The 18,640-nt window shown below is 44.7% G+C and overlaps 1 protein-coding gene across 3 annotated transcripts in view; it reads right to left on the bottom strand.

Annotated features, from left to right (window-relative positions):
• ATP11A (ATPase phospholipid transporting 11A) overlaps positions 1-15,672 on the bottom strand; it is a 156,349-nt gene extending 140,677 nt beyond the window's left edge. For all 3 annotated transcript variants that reach the window (XM_090258539.1, XM_090258541.1, XM_090258540.1), the window contains exon 1: positions 15,563-15,672. In XM_090258539.1, coding sequence (XP_090114665.1) covers positions 15,563-15,601 — 39 coding nt within the window. In that variant the 5' untranslated portion in view covers positions 15,602-15,672. The remainder of the gene's footprint in view (positions 1-15,562) is intronic.
• Between the last annotated feature and the right edge of the window lie 2,968 nt (positions 15,673-18,640).

Below are 18,640 nucleotides of genomic sequence, written 5' to 3'. Positions count from 1 at the left end.
CAACACAGGCAGGAGGTACATCATTCACTGAGAAAATGGCCAAAGGTGTGTGAACTGTCTGTGGCACAGTTGGGATAAAGAATTGAAAAAGAACAATGCTCTGTGCCAGCCCCACAGTTTTCACCTTTTCAGGCCATATCCTGAGTGAGGAACAGAAGGCTTTTCAGGTGTAAGATGTTGTACTTGAGAGATAAAAACATTCTGAATTAGTAAGATTAATAAATTAATAAAAACCAACGTTAATCCATTTTTTTAATGAACTAAAATTGCGAGGATGCTAAAGAAAAGCCACTAATCCTCTTTTTATTTCTAATTTTTATTTTTCTGTCAATTCCAAAGATCATGTGCCAAATATAGCATCTAGCCAACTGACTGTTACAAGTGTGGTTGTACTATATTATTGAATGTACTGCCAACTAACCTAATCTTTATAATATTGTCTCTTATTAAAGAATTGCTCTAAGAAAAATATCAGATTTCTTTCTCTGGAACAATAATCACAACTCTTATTGCTCTCAGACCAGCACATATCAAGCATAATATTACAGAAGGGGGTTGTCCAAAAACCCCCAGAGCTTGCGGCTGGGGATGGGGAGAAAAAAGCAGCTTTCAGGATGCCTTCACATGCCTGAGGCTGGGGGCTAGTGTCTTTGTTATGCAAGTGAATTTAATGCATCCAAGGCCCGGGAAGATGGGAGGGGTCTTGGATCAGGGAATGGTATGGAGAAAGCACACAGAGCCTTCCTGAGGTTCTGTGAATGGTCAGAACTGGGGACCATGCTCTCTGCGTCACAGGATGCAGTCAGGGATTTAAAAATAAGCGGCAGACATTTTAACGGGACTGACCATGCAGTTTTAAGACGGGGTCTGACCATGTGGTTTTGAGAAGTTCTCCATGCAGATTACAAAGAAGGGTACACCCTGCGGTTTTAAAAGGGTACACCATACTACTTTAAGAAGGGAAAATGATGCAGCTTACAAGAAGGCTGGGAATTCACATGGTTCTAGATTTGAGGCTGGTGGGCACCACAACACAGAAAGACCTTCCCAATCAGAATTGAATAATTGGCAGCTACCGGTAAAGCTGAACTGTGTCTAGGAAGTAGGGAAATGTGGTATCTCTAACTTTTCTAAAGCTGGCCTGGTTTGATAGGGGGAGGCGGAAGTATGTGTTTGTGGGTGTTTTAAGGAACAGAAGTCTTAACAGCAGAAATCCGCAAATAATCTAAATCTATATAACTGTTAAATAAACAATTCTTTTTCTTTTCACTAAACTCTGGTATTGAGAGTTATAATTCTGGCGGCGGGCAATCAAGCCCCTAACAGCCCGTGGCCTGTGGGTGCTAGGTTTCAATTGGAGCACATTGAATCCTCACATTCAAGTATTTAACTTTTAAAAAAACTTACTATCACCAATTATTTAAAAGAAAAAAAGCCTCTCCTACCTGGGTACATTTTCCATTAAAACTTAATTAGTGCTTAGGTTTCAATAAGTCTTCTCATGACCCTGTTAAGGACTTTTTCATTGATTTAAAAAAAAAAAATTTCCAAAAAAAGCAAGATATACAATATCAAATGTAGAATAAGCTACTTAAAATTGCCCATAAGTCAGTTTCTGTTTTGGAATGATGGAAAAGTTCTGGAAATAAATAATGGTGATGGTTGCATAACAATATGAATGCACTTAAAGCCAATGAATTATACCCTTACTTAAAACTGGTTATAATGGCAAATTTTGTTATATGTTTTGCCACAATAAAAAAAAAATTGCCCATAAACCAACTTATTGTATATTCATTCAATAAATCAACACATCTAATTTATCTATTATGTAATACTTACACTTGGCCATATAATTTTAAAACAAATTTAAAACATCAAAAGGCAACACATGTTGTAGGGGCACCAAATAGTCCCTGTAAAAAGTTTCAATACGTAAGTACTGAAGGGCTTTAAATGTTCTTTGTAAGAAGTAGCAAGGACTTGCTAAAAGGCCTTGGAAAAAGGAATGTAAGAAGGAGTGTTATAGCAATTAGTGATTTACAAGCTAAAAGCACCTCAGCCTCTATCACCTCCCATTTGCTTGCTTGTGTCTGGTTTATAACATTGTGAAGGTTGTGCTTTGCCAAATGTCTAGCCCTTTGAAAATAAATTGCTTCACAGGGAGTTCGTCCCTGGCTGAAAAGCTATGCTGCCGCTGAAGATAACCTTATAGCCTTGCGAATTTCTGTTCCTGTTACTGCCAAGACATTCCTGCAGTCCTGCCCAGCCCCCTCTTCCTAAGGCTGTTTCCCGCCAAAGAAGAAACAAAGAGACTGCACCAGTATAAAAACCCAGTGTCTAGACTCCACTGTAGGTTGGAGCATGTTAGAGACCTGCTCAGCGTCTGCCCAACTCCTGGCCATTATTAAAAATCCTTTGCTTAACTTTATACACCGCTGCAGAGTGTTCAATCTCGCCTATGTAGCCATAACAATGTAACATTTCATATTTTAAGCAATGAAACTTTGAGGGGCTGCCATGTGCTCCTATTAAATAAGATGTAAATAACCAGCCATTCCTCTGTCCACACCCCCCCAGGCCTACCCTCATTCCCCTCAGCCCTGCATCTTCTCCCATCAGGCTGCTCAGTCGGTCCAGCCTTCAAGTTTCCTGTCTGGAACCATCCCCCACCCTGGTCCCCTTGAGACCTGGCTCCTGTCACCTTTCTGTGGAAACTAGCCCTTACCTTTTCTCTAGCACCCTAACACCTCTCCTGATCCCTCTTCCCAACTCATTTTTGTCTGCCTCACTTCTAACATTCAGCATGCTATGTGCTTATTCATTTTATTTTTCATTATATTTATGGATATATCTTTTATTTTATTGTTTAATTACAGCAGTCCCAAAATTTCCCACATTTCTTATTTTTTGTCATCCACTACCAAAATGCAGTCTCTAGGAGAGCCAGGGTATTTGCGCATCTTGATCCCCACTGAATCCTCAGTGCATACAAAAGTGTTCAATAAATATTTGATGAACATGTTGAGCACCCAGTATGCACTAAATACATCAAATACTTTACAAGAATCTTGCTGGGTTTACCCCTACACATATTCTTTAATGCCCAAAGGTCATGTATTTTATTCCCATTTTACATCAGAGAAATGGTGAAATGGGTTAAGGAACATCAGAAAAGAGGAATAAAAGAAACTTTCGCCACCATGACAATCACTCCATCTCTCTTTATATGCAAATTGCTTTCAGATTTATATCAAAGTTGGTTATTACAGGGAAAAAACGCATGTCTATACTTCATGGTATCTAATGGTTTATCTATATTTATCAAAACAACTACTTTCAAACACTTTTTTTAAAAAGGTAATTTAAATTATTCCATATGCATAGAATTTACCTGTCACTTTCAGATATTTTATCAGGATTTTATCTGAAAGTGACAAATCTAGGTCTGATTTACTCTAAAATGACATATCTTCCACACCAACGATCATTCCTGGATTGTATCACGATACTTGTGTGTTTTAATGGACAATTGCTAATACCTCCTTGAAAAATCACACAAAAATCTAGGTGTAATCCTAACAGCAGAACTCCATTGTCCCTAATCCTTTGCTGAGAACAGGCTGGGGGAAATCCTCTTTTCTCTGAGGCAGGGAGCTTATGTAATGCCCAGGAAGCAGCGGTCTCCTTCCCAGACAGCCATGAGGTCTGTCCAAAGAGAATGGCATGCTGCCTCCGCGCTTGGAGCAGGTGTGAGGCAGGGAGGACACCAATACACCAATCTCAAACTCACATTTCCCAAAATACGAACTTGAGAACTTCAGTAAATGTATCTCTCAACCTTAGGATTTCATTTTGCAGACAGTTCAGAGAGGACCATGCATGAGGTGGAAAAACTCCACTGGGTCCTATGGCTTTAAATAGTGTCACGATCATTTATGGTTTCTATTTAAGGCTAGAAGCACTCAGCCTTGCAGTTATAAGCAAAATGAATGAGAAGTATCCAGAACTCTCCCAACAATCATCAGAGGCCCTATTCCTGATCAAAAGGTGATAATGCTGTAGGATCATTTTGATATATGGTTATATCAGCATAAGCAAATATTTCGTAAAAGATGAGGCTGTGATTACATATATTAAAACACACACACACCAAAAAAACCCCACGAAACTCTGACCTGGAGAGGGAGACAAGTTAGTTTTGGAACTTACAGATTGCCATGAAAACACATGAGGTTACAGAGTTTGGGTAACAGGGTGCTGATATAGCATGTTTTGGTCCCACTTACTACAGATAATTGCAGATATTAACAAGTTCCTATTGTTTAACTAGTACTTCAAATTCAACTTCCAACTATCACTTTCTAATTTTACCAAACGTAAGATGTCATCCTGTATGTACAAAGGCAGATCAACAGAAGTCCCTAAAATGCAATTCCATTTACTATAAGAATTGGATCATCATCCAGCAGCCTCTTCATGTAATAAGCAAATGTGTCCAATTCAGTTATGTGGCGTAAACTGTGACATCTGTCAACAGTCAGACACTGTGGATTTGGATTATAATACAAAATGCCAAACAATATGCTGTATAGCCTTTTAAAATACCAATGCGGGGGAGGGGGGGGCCTGGGGGGGGGCGGGAGGGAAGAGATACATCAAAAAGAAAAGAAAAAGATACAGATACATACAACTTTAGACTGACCTGATCAAATCTTCCCTGGCTGGTTTAGCTCAGTGGATTGAGCGTCGGCCTGCGAGCTAAGTGTCGCTGGTTCGATCTTCCAGTCAGGGTACATCAGAGAAGGAAAACTCTGACTCCAAAAAAACCTCCGCTGCCTTGCGGCATACCTCTTCAGGGAAAGGCTAAGGGAGTAAACCCCGACAGAAAATCCGGAGCCGGAGTCCCTAAGGCGGTTTGACGTTGTAGTCAACACTGGCAACTCCTGCGGCGCACCTGAAGCCAAGCTGTATTGACTCCGTCTTTCCCTTGGACCCTTCAGCTGCGAAGAGAGGGGGGGTCTGCTGCATGGGCAACAGCAGACCCTCCATATTACCCTGCCCAGGCTCTGTAGCTTCAGCGTCATCGCAAGATGTCGATTCAACACGGGAGGAGACAGATACCGTGTCACTCCCGAGTCGGACTGCACAGCCATTCTCGGCGGTGCAGATAGACTCTTAAGAAGCTACACCATCGTCTCTCGAGAGGGACGGCTGCCGACGACGGATCAAATCTTGAAAGCTGTGTCCTATCATATCTAATAATGGTTCAAACACCTAAATCTGTTTCACAATTTAAAAACAACCTATTCCTACTAAACAGTTATGTCATTTTGCTTTTGTCTTTCCAGATTTCATGAAACATTTGTTTCTGTATTTATTTGATAAAACAGTAAGCAAGTAATGTACTTTTCCAAACTGTTCTATTTGATATTCCCACCTGTATAAATATTCACAATCTAAGCAGTGCGTACTTTAATAGTATACTGCTATGGACTGAATTGTGTTCCCTCAAAATTCTTATGTTGAAGTCTTAATCCCCAACGTGACTGAGTTTAGATAGGGATTTTAGGAGGTAATTAAGGTTAAATAACATTATAATGGAGGGCTCCTAATCTGATAGAACTCTCTTTCTCTCTCTGTGCACACATGCACCTCGAAGCAGATGATGGTGATGAACCCTAATGTCTCTGAATTTCACATCTGAAGGCTCCAAAGAATCCTCTTCTTTATTCTTGAGTACACTACTAGTCCATTAATTTTTGCCTCCACATCCCTCTGAAAAAGCTATGGCAACATGCAGGTAGACTACTCCCTTTAGTAGTTTACCTAAATCTGATCTCAAGGGGAAAAGCAGGTTAATGCAGGTACGCCTGGGAGTAAATTCACCAACAAACTAAGAGAGGTAGAGGAACTTTAATAAAGCAATCACCCTAGTGAATTGTGAGTGAAAAAGGACACTCTTAATTAGTATGCTAGGGCAACAGCATAAACTGGGGCTGAACTGGGCAAACTGCACATATGATCACCCTTAGCCACAGATAAACCCTTTACTGGATGCACATCCTAGTGAACAGGACAAGAGTTAGTCAGACAAAAGGTCTGCCTGTATCTGCTACGCAGAGATCGGTTTTCTTGCACAGAATGGACAGAGCACTCCTTCCACAGTGTCGTTGTGAAGATAAAATGAGAGATTATGACTAAAACTCTTGGCAAGGACCCAGCTCATCAGACACCAACGAATGGCAGTTCCCTTTTTCTTCTGAAAAGGCACCAACAAGTCTCAGGCTCCTTTAGGGAGGCACCTGCAGTAAGCATAGTAATCAGGGTCTCTTTCACAGCAGCCCTTTTCTCTATTCCCTGTTTGGGGGGCATGAAGAGAGGGTACAAGTAGAATAAAAATGGGGACAAGTAGAATAAGGATGGAGATGCTGTATTTTCAAAGCTACACACTCTCAGCACCTCTGCTGAACTCTTAATTTACTGGCCTTTGGCTTAAGAGTCTTTTCCACAAGTAACAAACGTCATGATCTTATCTTCATTCTCTTTGAGCCAAAATATATTACCATTGTAACAAGAGATACACAAGAAACTGACAGCTTTTTCCTGAGTTATTTTTACAGCCCTTTGCCACTTACAAAAATCTTCATGTACATGAGTTCATTTGGTCCCCATGACCCAGACAAGCAGAGACAACAAATGCCATTAGCATCATTTTACAGTTGCCTCTGGGGGTTAAGTGAATTGCCAGGAGCAGAGTTGGATTAGAGGCAGGGCTGCCATCCAAAAGGCTGCTGGCACCCCAATCTAGAAGATCATTGCTGGCATGAATCTCAAACAAAGCTCTGGTTAACTTTGGCCTCTATCAATTACATAACCCATGAAACAGGTGTTGCCCACAATACAGCAGACGTAAAATGAATGGAAGTTAAAACACTTCTTGCCAGTGGCAGCCTATTTTTGTTACAATTTTTTACATGCAAAACAAATTGCAAATTTCTCAGTGGGCCACCAAACCTGAGTGTAATCCACTAATGGAAATTTTGATATCAAATAATGCATGGCATACTGCTGTCTCCCAGGAAAAAGTGACTTCTTCTATTGTCTAAATTGTAAACTTTTTTTCTTTTTGGTAAAGATCTTATTTATCTATTTTTAGAGGAGGAAGAGAGGGAGAGACAGAGGGAGAAAAACATCAATGTGTGGTTGCCTCTTGCACACCCCCAACTGGAGATCTGGCCCGCAACCCATGCATGTGCCCTGACAGGGAATCGAACCAGTGACCCTTTAGTTCACAGGCCGGTGCTCAATCCACCAAGCAACAACAGCCAGGGCTCTAAATTGTAAACCTTTTAATATGCCTCCCAAGAAGTGCTCTGATGCTGAAACCCATAAAAAATAAAATTAAAACTACAGAAAAATGGGAAACGTTTTGCCAACAGAAAATCAGGAGGGGTTGGAGGTAGCTCCTTCAACACATTCAGAGCAAGAATTTAAAAATATATCCACCTAAATTAAATTAGTTTTCTCCTTAGAGGACGACTAACTCAACTGTGTTTTATGGGTGTCAAAAATAAATAAATAAATAAAGGAAAGGAAATTGCAAATAAGTATAATATGTTATTAACAAATTCCTTATTGGGAATATACTGCAATTAAAAAAAAAAGTATATCATTTTTATTCATAGAAAATGAGTTTCTTCCCACTCCGCTTAAAAAGGTGAAAAAGCCCTGTCTGAGTAGCTTAGTTGGTTGGAGCATCATCCCGTACACCAGTGGTTCTCAACCTTCCTAATGCCACGACCCTTTAATACAGTTCAGTTCCTCATGTTGTGGTGACCCCCAACCATAAAATTATTTTCGTTGCTACTTCATAACTGTAATTTTGCTACTGTTATGAATCATAATGTAAATATCTGATATGCAGGATGTATTTTCATTGTTACAAATTGAACATAATTAAAGCATAGTGATTAATCACAAAAACAATATGTAATTATATATGTGTTTTCCGATGGTCTTAGGGGACCCCAGTGAAAGGGTCATTCAACCCCCAAAGAGGTCCCACCCACAGGTTGAGAACCACTGTTGTACACCAAAAGGGTGTGGGTTTGATTCCTGGTCAGGGCATGTACTGGAGGCAACTAATCGATGTTTCTCTCTCACATCAATGTTTTTCTCTCCCCCTTCCTCTCTCTCTAAAATCAATAAACATATCCTCGGGTGAGGATTAAAAAAAAAAAAGTGGAAAAAAAAAACCTATTTAAGGATAGGTTTGAAGAGATAGCTACTGATTAACTTGCCCACGGTGCTCACACGTTTGGGTCTGGCCTTCACCCAGGTTACAAAGGTAACAGTTGACAGAGGAAACCTAAAATCCTCTCTTTTGAGTCTCAGCCTAATGTTTTGGTTTTTTCCTGTCCTAGCATGCCACCACAAGCAAGCCAAAATACCCTACTGTGGATACTGCTAAAAAGGGCTTCCTTCTCAGAATATACACCAGAGGACACAGAAACCTCCTCTGCTCTTGTGACCCACAGTCATGTACGTTCTAAAACAAAGAAAGCACACCAAGGGACGGAAGCAGGCAAAACACATTAAGAAACTTGCAAAACACACGAACAGTTTGCATTAGGCTCCTCAAGTGTTCACCCAAATGGGAAGAGCCTGCATGCTTCCTGGAAGGGTTAGGGGGTCACAAGCACCTCAGGCGCAGTGACAAAGGAGGCCAGAGGACAGGGCTGAACTCACTGAATGGCTGCTTGCTCCATTGGTTGTGGTCATGGGGAAGTCATTCAGTGCAGCATTGCCACATCACGCCATTTTTTAAGAAGTGGGGAGATTTATGTTATTCATCCATATTTAAATGTTGACAAGAAATTCAAATAGTTTTGAAGCGCTGAGTAGGCTGACGCCATCACATCAGAAGGCCGGTTTCTTAATGTTCTTGGACACGGGTTCTTAGCTTTAACTAGGGCAGGCACTCCTCTGAGAAGCTAACAAAAATTGGGAGCCCCTGCCCAGAAATCAAGAGATATATGTGCAAAAAGTTCTACACACTGTTTCAGGGAAGCTTGGGTCCCATCAGACCAGAAAAGAGCGCTTGTTCTTGATCGGGCTCCAGAAAAGGGTCACTGTTGCTGGGCTCTCCTTTCCAGGCTCTAGTCCAAGGAATGGGTGCAAGAAAAGAGGAGACAAATCCCAGGACCCCCGCTATGAGCAGATCAGCCCACAATCCAGAGAGGGCACCATGTCAGAACACCAGGACATAATATACGTGGAAGCTACTGAGTCAGGTTGGCTCATTAGAGGTGCACAGACCATGAGCTGTGACCCTGGGAACTTAATTTCCTCCAATTTACTGTTTGTTAACCCTGGCTGGTTTGGCTCAGTGGATTGAGCGTCGGCCTGCGAGCTAAGTGTCGCTGGTTCGATCTTCCAGTCAGGGCACATCAGAGAAGGAAAACTCTGACTCCAAACAACCTCCGCTGCCTTGCGGCATACCTCTTCAGGGGAAAGGCTAAGGGAGTAAACCCCGACAGAAAATCCGGAGCCGGAGTCCCTAAGGCGGTTTGACGTTGTAGTCAACACCGGCAACTCCTGCGGCGCACCTGAAGCCAAGCTGTATTGACTCCGTCTTTCCCTTGGATCCTTCAGCTGCGAAGAGAGGGGGGGTCTGCTGCATGGGCAACAGCAGACCCTCCATATCACCCTGCCCAGGCTCTGTAGCTTCAGCTTCACTGGAGAGGACACTCCAGCGTCATCACAAGATGTCGATTTAACACGGGAGGAGACAGATACCGTGTCACTCCCGAGTCGGACTGCACAGCCATTCTTGGCGGTGCAGATAGACTCTTAAGAAGCTACGCCATCGTCTCTCGAGACGGACGGCTGCCGACGACGACGACTGTTTGTTAAGTGAGGGGGTTGAACCAGAGGCCTTACCAGTTCATTTCCACATGTTTATGATAACTCTATGAAATGTACCAAGGAAAGGGAATCCAAAAGTTTGAAGTGACAGTAAAATGATCTTTAAAAACTGTCAATGATCACTCAAGTTCACAGTTTCCTTCAGAAGCGCCCAAGGGCAACTTCTTCAATGTTCTTATTAGCAATAAAGATAAGAAGTATAACCCCCCCATTCAGCAGATGCTGGCGAAGTGCCAACTGTACCCTGCACCAGGATTGTTCCAGGCAGAGTGGGGAGAAGCTGAGATACAGAATGTAATGTGGGATCCATGAAGAAGGTATCTGGGGTCTCCTCCTAGCAACGGTGTTGACGGAGAAGGGACAGGAGTGACTTGACAAGGGATATCAGCAATCAGGAAAGGCTGCAGGGCTGCTGACACTTCTCCATGGCAGTTCTCTGCCTGGGACACACCTCCCAACACCGCGTGACCAGTCGCTCGCCCTTCAAGTTGCTGCTCAGTAAAGCCTGTAAACCCCAACTTACAGCCCCCCATTCCAATCTAGTGTTTCCAGCACGTATACTTTCAGCACACTTTAGCATTTATTCCTGTTATTTATTTCCTTGCCATGTCTCAATCCGAAAGTAAGTGTCATTGGGACAAGGATTTGGGTGTCTTCTTCCTGTTTGGCTCACAAATTTACCAATAGGCATTCACAAAGTGCATGCTGTATTTAAGTACACTGAGTGTTTCTGAGGTCCAGCACGAGTGCAAAAAGCTGACAGCTGGAGGGGGCCACCTGGGAGGTGATGGAGATGGTGATGAAAGTGCCCCTCTGGAGTGAGATAAAGGTGCGTCAGCCACATTAAAGAAATTTCATTGTTTGGGTCAAATATATGGTAATGGGAGAAAATCTGACTTTGGGTGGTAAACACACAATGCAATATAGAGATGATTTTTATATAGAATTGTATACTTGAAACCTATATAATTTTATTAACCAATGTCACATCAATAAATTTCATTAAAAAATTTTTTTAAAAGAACTACATAAATGGAGTAAATATTTTAACCATCTAAAAAAAGAAAGAAAGAAATTTAGTTGTGAAGGAAACAAGTGGGGGGGTGACATCAGGAAGGGAACATGGGGTCAAGAAAGTTTGTTTTTTAAAAAAGGTTGTTTGGCCCTGGCTGGCGTGGCTCAGTGGATTGCGCACTGGCCTGCAAACCAAAGCACCGCCAGTTCGATTCCTAGTCAAGGCACATGCCTGGGTTGCGGGCCAGGTCCCCAGTTGGGGGCATGTAAGAGGCAATCACACATTGATGTTTCTCTCCCTCTTTCTCCCTACCTTCCCCTCGCTCTAAAAATAAATAAATAAAATCTAAAAATTGTTTAAATTAAATTAAATTTAAAAAGGTGATCGAAGGCAAAAAGAAAAGGTGATTGAAGGCAAAAAAAAAAGGTGATTGAAGGCATGATTACATGTCACAGGGACTAGGTCACACACCCTAAAGAAGGAGACACTGGAGATTAAGGAAGAAGAGGAATGGGGGTGTGGCGGGGCGGGGGCAGTGACCCAGAGCACAAGCTGCAGGGCAGGCCTTTATCAGAATGAGGTCCTTGTCCTACACCAGAAGGGAGGTAGGGCTCGTAGTAGAGGGGGGTGTCCTGTCTGATGACTGCTCTTCTCTCCATGAAGTACAAGGCAAGGTCACTCATCCTCCACATGAGAAATGGGTGTAAGAGGTCTGAAAAAACAGGTGAAAATTGCAGGGTTGCTGAGCAGCGTTAAGTCCACATTTCAAACAAGATGTCCCTTGACTGAGCACCTACCTATGCAAACACTGTGCCCCACTCAATCCTCCAAGCCACCCTTCAGGGAGACCCATTAAGCACCTTCATTTCAAGATGAAACCAAGCATGAAGACATCAGCCAGCCCTCCCAAGCTGGTTTCATAGCGAGGCTGATGCAAGGTCTGAACCAGAGCACTAGGCTCTGATGCTTAACTTTGACCTCCACAATCTGTTTTGTTTTTCTCAGATACCAGCATCCAAATGAAAGCCAAAACAATCCTTATTCAATTTTGTTGAATTTCTAGTGCTGTAAAAATTGCTTTTCATTGATTTTTGTTGCAAATAAATAGCACTTCTGCCTACATTTAACTTAGCTAAAAAAGCACTTATAAGTGTGGGACTTGGGGATCTAACAGTATCTTATTAACCCCATTTCTATTGGAACAGATGATCCAAGCACCGAGGAACTATTTTATTTGTATTTAGGTTTCAGAGCCCAGCACTTCTGTAAACAAAGGATTTGCTGTGTAGTTAAGCAGTTAGGTATGTTCATTGGTGGATTCAATGCAGTTTTAACCAGCTGTAGGCTGGGGACAGTGTTCTCATGCCTAGAAATTTAACCCAAAAATATATATTCCTTTCCTCCTGTTATTAAATTTACCATCTGGCATTAAATAAAAGTATCTCAAGATCACTTGTCTCTAATAAGCAGATATTAAGTAGAGTTCAAAAGAACAATGGAAGAAATGTGACTTAATAGCTACAACATCAAGGTTAAATTACGCAGCTAGGCAGATGATTTAAAACATCCAGTTAAAACACAGGAGACCTGAAAACAGGTACTGGGCTTGGTAAACTCATGTGTAAACACTTGACAAGGCCATCCTGCAGTATTGCTTTACACTGCCAGGGCCAGACCAACTATTAGTTTTAGATAATAAACCTAATGGTATTTTCAAACACCTGAAGGCTTCTGCTTGCTCTCTCCTTGCCAACCTACCCAGGGGCAAAATTATGTTAACAGTTAGTAGTGATAAATTCACTGAGCACTTCAGCAGAGCCAGGCGCCATTCTTAGCTCCTGACCTGTATTAACTCATTTAATCCTCAAATAACCCTATAAAATGGGTACTAGTATTATTCTCAGGTGGGAAAACTGAGGAAGAAGCAACCTGCCCAAGGTTACACTGTAAGTATGCCTATAGAATCTATAGGTAACCCCTGAAGCTGCACTGGTTTCTTTTAGAATTTAAACTACCTGAATCTAAGTTTCCCACGTCACATCTCCAAAAACAAGACAACATTAGCTCTCTATCCACTTGGTTAAAAATTTCTTTAAAAACAGATCAAACTACTTCATGGTACATAAGCACTGTGCCATTTATAAATCAAAAAATCTTTAGAAGTCTTATATCCAACCGAACATTCAAACAACCAGTAATACATGCTTCGCAGTACATATAGCCTATTCCAGAACAGAATTCTCTCATTCATTTGCCTATTCTATCTCTCTGGAATAAAATACCTACAGCAATATTTTCTAAGGCCTTCTTAACATGTGGTAACCCTCATGCTCCAGAAGAAGTTGAAAAGTTTTCTTTATCCTAGAAATTCTAACTATGTGAACACTAGAAGGGTACAGGATTTAAGCCACTTATTCATGTTTATAAAATAAGTCACATTTTTTAAAAAATGCAGGAAATATAAATATTCAATCCCAGATCTTTTCCCCCCTCTGACAGAAGGAAATACAATTTCATCCTATGTACTGAAATAACCAAATTATAAGAAAACAGATCATGACTGTTTCTGGAAAAGGTCAAATTAGTTTAATAGCACAGACATGAGTTCAATAGCATAGAAATGAATGACTTGGTATGTAAATATGGTGAAGTAGCCAAATGGTCAGACTGCAGAAAAAATGTGGAAGCGGAAAAATAGAAATAACAATAGTATCCAGGGACATTACCAAAAATGCATATGCTGGGAAAGTCGGTTAAAAAGTATTTACAAGTTGCATATGAGACAAAAAATTTTCATAAGTCTAATAGCATAGCAAAAGGGAATATTAAAATGTAAATTACACTGAACTTTATATTGATTGATATAACAAAACAGCTGAAGGCCTGGAGGAAGTAAGAGAGTAAAAGACAGCACAAACATTGGACACGTCTGCCCTAGTCCCAGGATGAAGGAGTCATGAATCGGTGGAAAGTTCAGACCCACCAGGCAGTGTACCTCAGCCACATCAGAGGAAAAGGAAAGAAGGCCCATCCACTCTTCACCTCTCATGGAGACAAAACTGCACCTTATTTCTCACAATTCAACCCCTTACCCCTTTTTTTACTGCAAAATGTTAAGAGTGGGAAGAGAATTGAAATTACAGTAACTTAAAAAACTAATAATACTTGGGCACATTTGTAATAAAGGCTAATTCCATTCTCCCTTTTTCCATTTTCCCTTTGAGGAATCCGAGGCAGTTTAGAAATAACTTGCCTAGGGCCCCACACCTCCTGGGTGATAGTCTGAGAAAAGAATGTCCCTGCCCAATAAAGCATTTCTCTATAAATCTGGTACCTACTGTCGCTGTTACTGATTTTTCTAAAACTTGTCACTATAGAAAAACAAAGGTGTCACCTGATGTTTAGCACTCACATTACAGTGTGGACTTTAGGGAATAACATGAGTCTTTCATCTGCTAAGTTTTTCCCCACTCCTTACCAGAATGAGAGAGAGAACCTTCTCTTTCCACTTAAAAAGGTAGCCAAGATTGACCTTCCTAAGGGCAGAACTATGAAAAGGTGCACACAAGTTCCCTAGACTCTTGAGTCTTCTGGATAGTGAATAGATTCAGGAGAAAAGCATTGAATTGCCATTCCCCTAGGATGGAAAAAAACACTTTTGTCTTCTGCCACTGTCTCCTTCTAAAAAGATAGCTCATAAATATGAAAGATTGCCTAAGGTAATTCCTACACCAGGGGGAAAAAAAAACAGTTCCCATCATAACGCCCCCTTCGAGTCTCAAACCTCTGTGTGCTGGACTTCTCAAACCTGTGACTAACCACAGGCCAGGGCCGTCAGCCTCTAGGGAATAATGAGCCTTTTGTTAAAGACAGTGGCAAGGAAACAACACCCTCCGGACAGTTTTCTTTCTCTTCTGCACACACACCCGCTTTTTATACCCAGTGCCAGCACACTGTTTCTGCCACACAGTTTCTGCCGCACACAGTTTCCTCTCGGTCTGATGTAAAACAAAATCAACTTTTCTCCTCCTAGCCTTACACCTAGATCTCACCACCCGGTCACCACCGACGGTGGATTCCAGAAGAACTTCAGAACACCCAGGGCCTCTAATCTGATTAGTTACTTTCAGGGAAAAAAAGATTCCAGACTTCACTTCTGAATCCCCCAGTGGTGTGACAAACAAGCAAAATCACCGCCTCGTCCTGTAGAAGTGTAACACTCCCATTCTCTTAATCCTCGCGCATAAGTGACAGGCGGAGGCCGAACCTGAACATCCCTCCCAGCCCTGGGCCTTGAGCTGAGCCTAAGGAAGGTAACTGCTGGGATAGCTCCGTCCCAGCGCGGACTCCAGGGAGGGACGCAGCTGTGGACCAGGAGCAGGTGGGGGCCCGGGGACGAGTGTGAGCGCGCCAGACCCGTCGGAAGCCCACGGGTGCAAACTCCGCAGGTCCTCCCTGAGTCCTGCTCGTCCCCCGGGAGGCGGCCAGCAACACGAGGCCGCCCAAGTCCTCAGGGACCACGGCGGCATCAGCAGAATCGGGGGCTGGGGGCGGCGGTGCCTGGTCCCCAGGGTCCGTCCCCGCCCGGTTCCCAGTCCTCCCGTGGGCAGCACTCACGTATCTCTGCACGAGCGTCCGCACGAGGCTGCAGTCCATGGCTCCTCCGGCCGCGCCTGCCCGCGCTCAGCGCCCCCGCGCCTGGCTCAGCGCGCCCATGGGCCCGGGCCCGAGTGTGGCCGCGCGCCCCCGCCCGGGTCACGGCCTGGGCGCGCCAGGAGGTGCGGGGGGCGGCCGCGGCCCCGCAGCTCTCATGCCCGGCCCGGCCCGCGGCGGCCGGCGCGGTGGTGGTTGCTCCGCGGTGGTGGTTTCGCGCCCGGGCTGCTGGCGGTGGGGCTGTGGGCTGGGAGCGCGGTGGCCCGGGCAGATCCTGCCGCTGCTGTGCTCTTCAGCTCTGCTTCTCTCCTCTGCTCTCTTCCCCTCTCCTCCTGGGTACTCCGTACGCCGCACCTCTCAGCCCTGCCTCTGGCCGCCTGGTCCCGGCGCGCACGTCACTAGCGCATCTGAGCATGCGCCCCGCGGCCCCCGCCCCAGCACGGTCTCTTTTAACACACTTATGCTTGCGCGTGCTCGGGTCATGCCTCCCTTCCTGCCTTTGCCAGTCCCTGCCCCCAGAGCCGGGGAGAGGAGAGGACCCCGGGGCGGAGGGCGGAGGCCGGCAGGTGGGGACAACTTCCTGTTGCTTCCAACTCCGGGTGCCCTGGCCTGGGGGCTGGAGCGGGGAGGGCTGTGCTCTCTGCACGCGGGCCGGGGTGGCTGGCACTGAGAGCCCTGCGGAAGCCCCGCGTCGGCCAGCGTACTGGGCCTGTCTCGCACTCCGGCCCGAAACTTCAACCTTTCCCCAAAAGGCCCAACGGTGGGAGCGAGATCGCGGGGCGAGGGGCGTAGGGACCCCTTAACCGGGGTCGGAGCCGGGCTCCCGTGGGAGTGTGGTTCCTCCTGCTTTGCAGGTAAGACAGGACAGAGGTGTGCCTCAAGTGGCTGCCCAAGGACGCGCAGCTTTTCTGCGCTGGGGCGAAGGTAAGCACAGGGTCTCCCACCTAGGATCCTTGCTCCTTTCTAAAACACGACCGGATCCCTAACCCTGGCCTCCCGCCATACGTCTCCAGAGCTGTAACAGTCGCAGACACTTGTAATCTGGCGGGAGTGAAGGGTTGGGGTCAGCCTTAGAACCTGTTACACCAGCCGCCAGGCCCAGCGGGCAGCCCTCTCCCGGTCGGGCCGGTTCAGCTCCTGTTTCCACCTCAGGCTCCGCTTGAGCCGGCCACCAGGAGGCGAGGCCCGGCAGGGACAGGGGGAAAAAGTTCCTGGCATGCGGGCCCTCCAAGTCCCGGGGAGGGGGGCGGGGCACACACTTGGTGCTGCGAGCTCCGAACAAGGCCGGAGAACTGTTGCATTGCACAAACACTGCGATTTCAGTCCTAGGGAATGTTTCTGTTTTCCGCACAGCGAAACAAGCTATCTCTTCAACTACAGTCAGCCTTGAATTAATTGATACACTCTGTTTCCAACTCCCCTTCTCCTGGTCACAAGTCATCATCATTTGTGAAACCGGAGAGGCACAACACCACCTTTTAGCAGCCTTTAAGGAGCACGGCCCCTGACACTGGCAGGACTGCTATTGAATGACTGTTCCCCTGACCGGCTGTGGAAGAGAAGCGTATTGGACCCTTTTTGGATTAGACACGGATGACTAGAAATGAGTATGAGTGAATGGTAATAGTCACTGGGCTATCTAGATTCTGAGCTTTTCTTTAGTAAAATGCTCCAATTTTTGGTCAGCTAACTCATTGACTCTCCACTTTCTATCCAAATCAACTCTCTGCCTTCTCTGTCCTGCTCTGCACCCAAAAGGCCTCTGGCCATTACCAGTGGCTCTTCACCTGCCAGCTGCAGGCTGGATGCTCAGGCTACACCCACACCCACACCTGTGCAGAGACTCATCAACACCTGTTCTTCACTCCACCCCTTCACTGCAGAGGAGATGAGGATGGAAACCAGGAATCTCAGATTCATCGAAAAAGATTTTTTTGGAAATAAGGGAGAGGGCCAAAAAGTGGGGCCTTCTCCCAAAGATAGTTCGAAATAATCATTGTTACTGGGCCCTTAAATGACAAACTTAAAGCTAAAATTATGCCCTGGCTGGTTTAGCTCAGTGGATTGAGCGTCGGCCTGCGAGCTAAGTGTCGCTGGTTCGATCTTCCAGTCAGGGTACATCAGAAAAGGAAAACTCTGACTCCAAAAAACCTCCGCTGCCTTGCGGCATACCTCTTCAGGGGAAAGGCTAAGGGAGTAAACCCCGACAGAAAATCCGGAGCCGGAGTCCCTAAGGCGGTTTGACGTTGTAGTCAACACCGGCAACTCCTGCGGCGCACCTGAACCCAAGCTGTATTGACTCCGTCTTTCCCTTGGATCCTTCAGCTGCGAAGAGAGGGGGGGTCTGCTGCATGGGCAACAGCAGACCCTCCATATCACCCTGCCCAGGCTCTGTAGCTTCAGCTTCACTGGAGAGGACACTCCAGCGTCATCGCAAGATGTCGATTCAACACGGGAGGAGACAGATACCGTGTCACTCCCGAGTCGGACTGCACAGCCATTCTCAGCGGTGCAGATAGACTCTTAAGAAGCTACACCATCGTCTCTCGAGACGGACGGCTGCCGATGATGAAAGCTAAAATTGATTGCTGAAAACATAAAATAGGAAAGTGAGTTATTAACATGTTTCATTTTCAGGTAGGAGAAAGAGCAACTACTATACATTAGTGGGGCTTGGCCTAGGTCAGCAGTCTTGCTCCTCCCAGCTGCTGGAACAGTCTGCACACCTTTCTTGGGTCACTGTTAAAACAGGTTCAGAATTATGTAGGTGCCCTCTCCCCATGACTGGTTCTAGAATTCTTCAATGGCAGAAACTCTATTTCCTCTACCTACCACAGGCTACCCTTTCAGCCCCTCATCCCTTTTGTCTGGAATCTTCTACCCCACTCCTTATTTGCCTCACAAAAATCCTACTCATCCTTTGTAGTCACACTTGAATGTCAGTTTTTCCTGTATCTCCCTCAGTTCCCTCTCAGTCATAGTTACTCCTTTCCTTAGCACGCTATTGCACCACTTAGTGTCACTTAGTTATTTTTCCAAAGT

Source organism: Furipterus horrens, unplaced genomic scaffold (assembly GCF_987537825.1).
Source record: "Furipterus horrens unplaced genomic scaffold, mFurHor1.1.pri manual_scaffold_12, whole genome shotgun sequence".
NCBI lineage: Eukaryota > Metazoa > Chordata > Mammalia > Chiroptera > Furipteridae > Furipterus > Furipterus horrens.
This window is presented reverse-complemented; position numbering and strand designations above follow the sequence as displayed.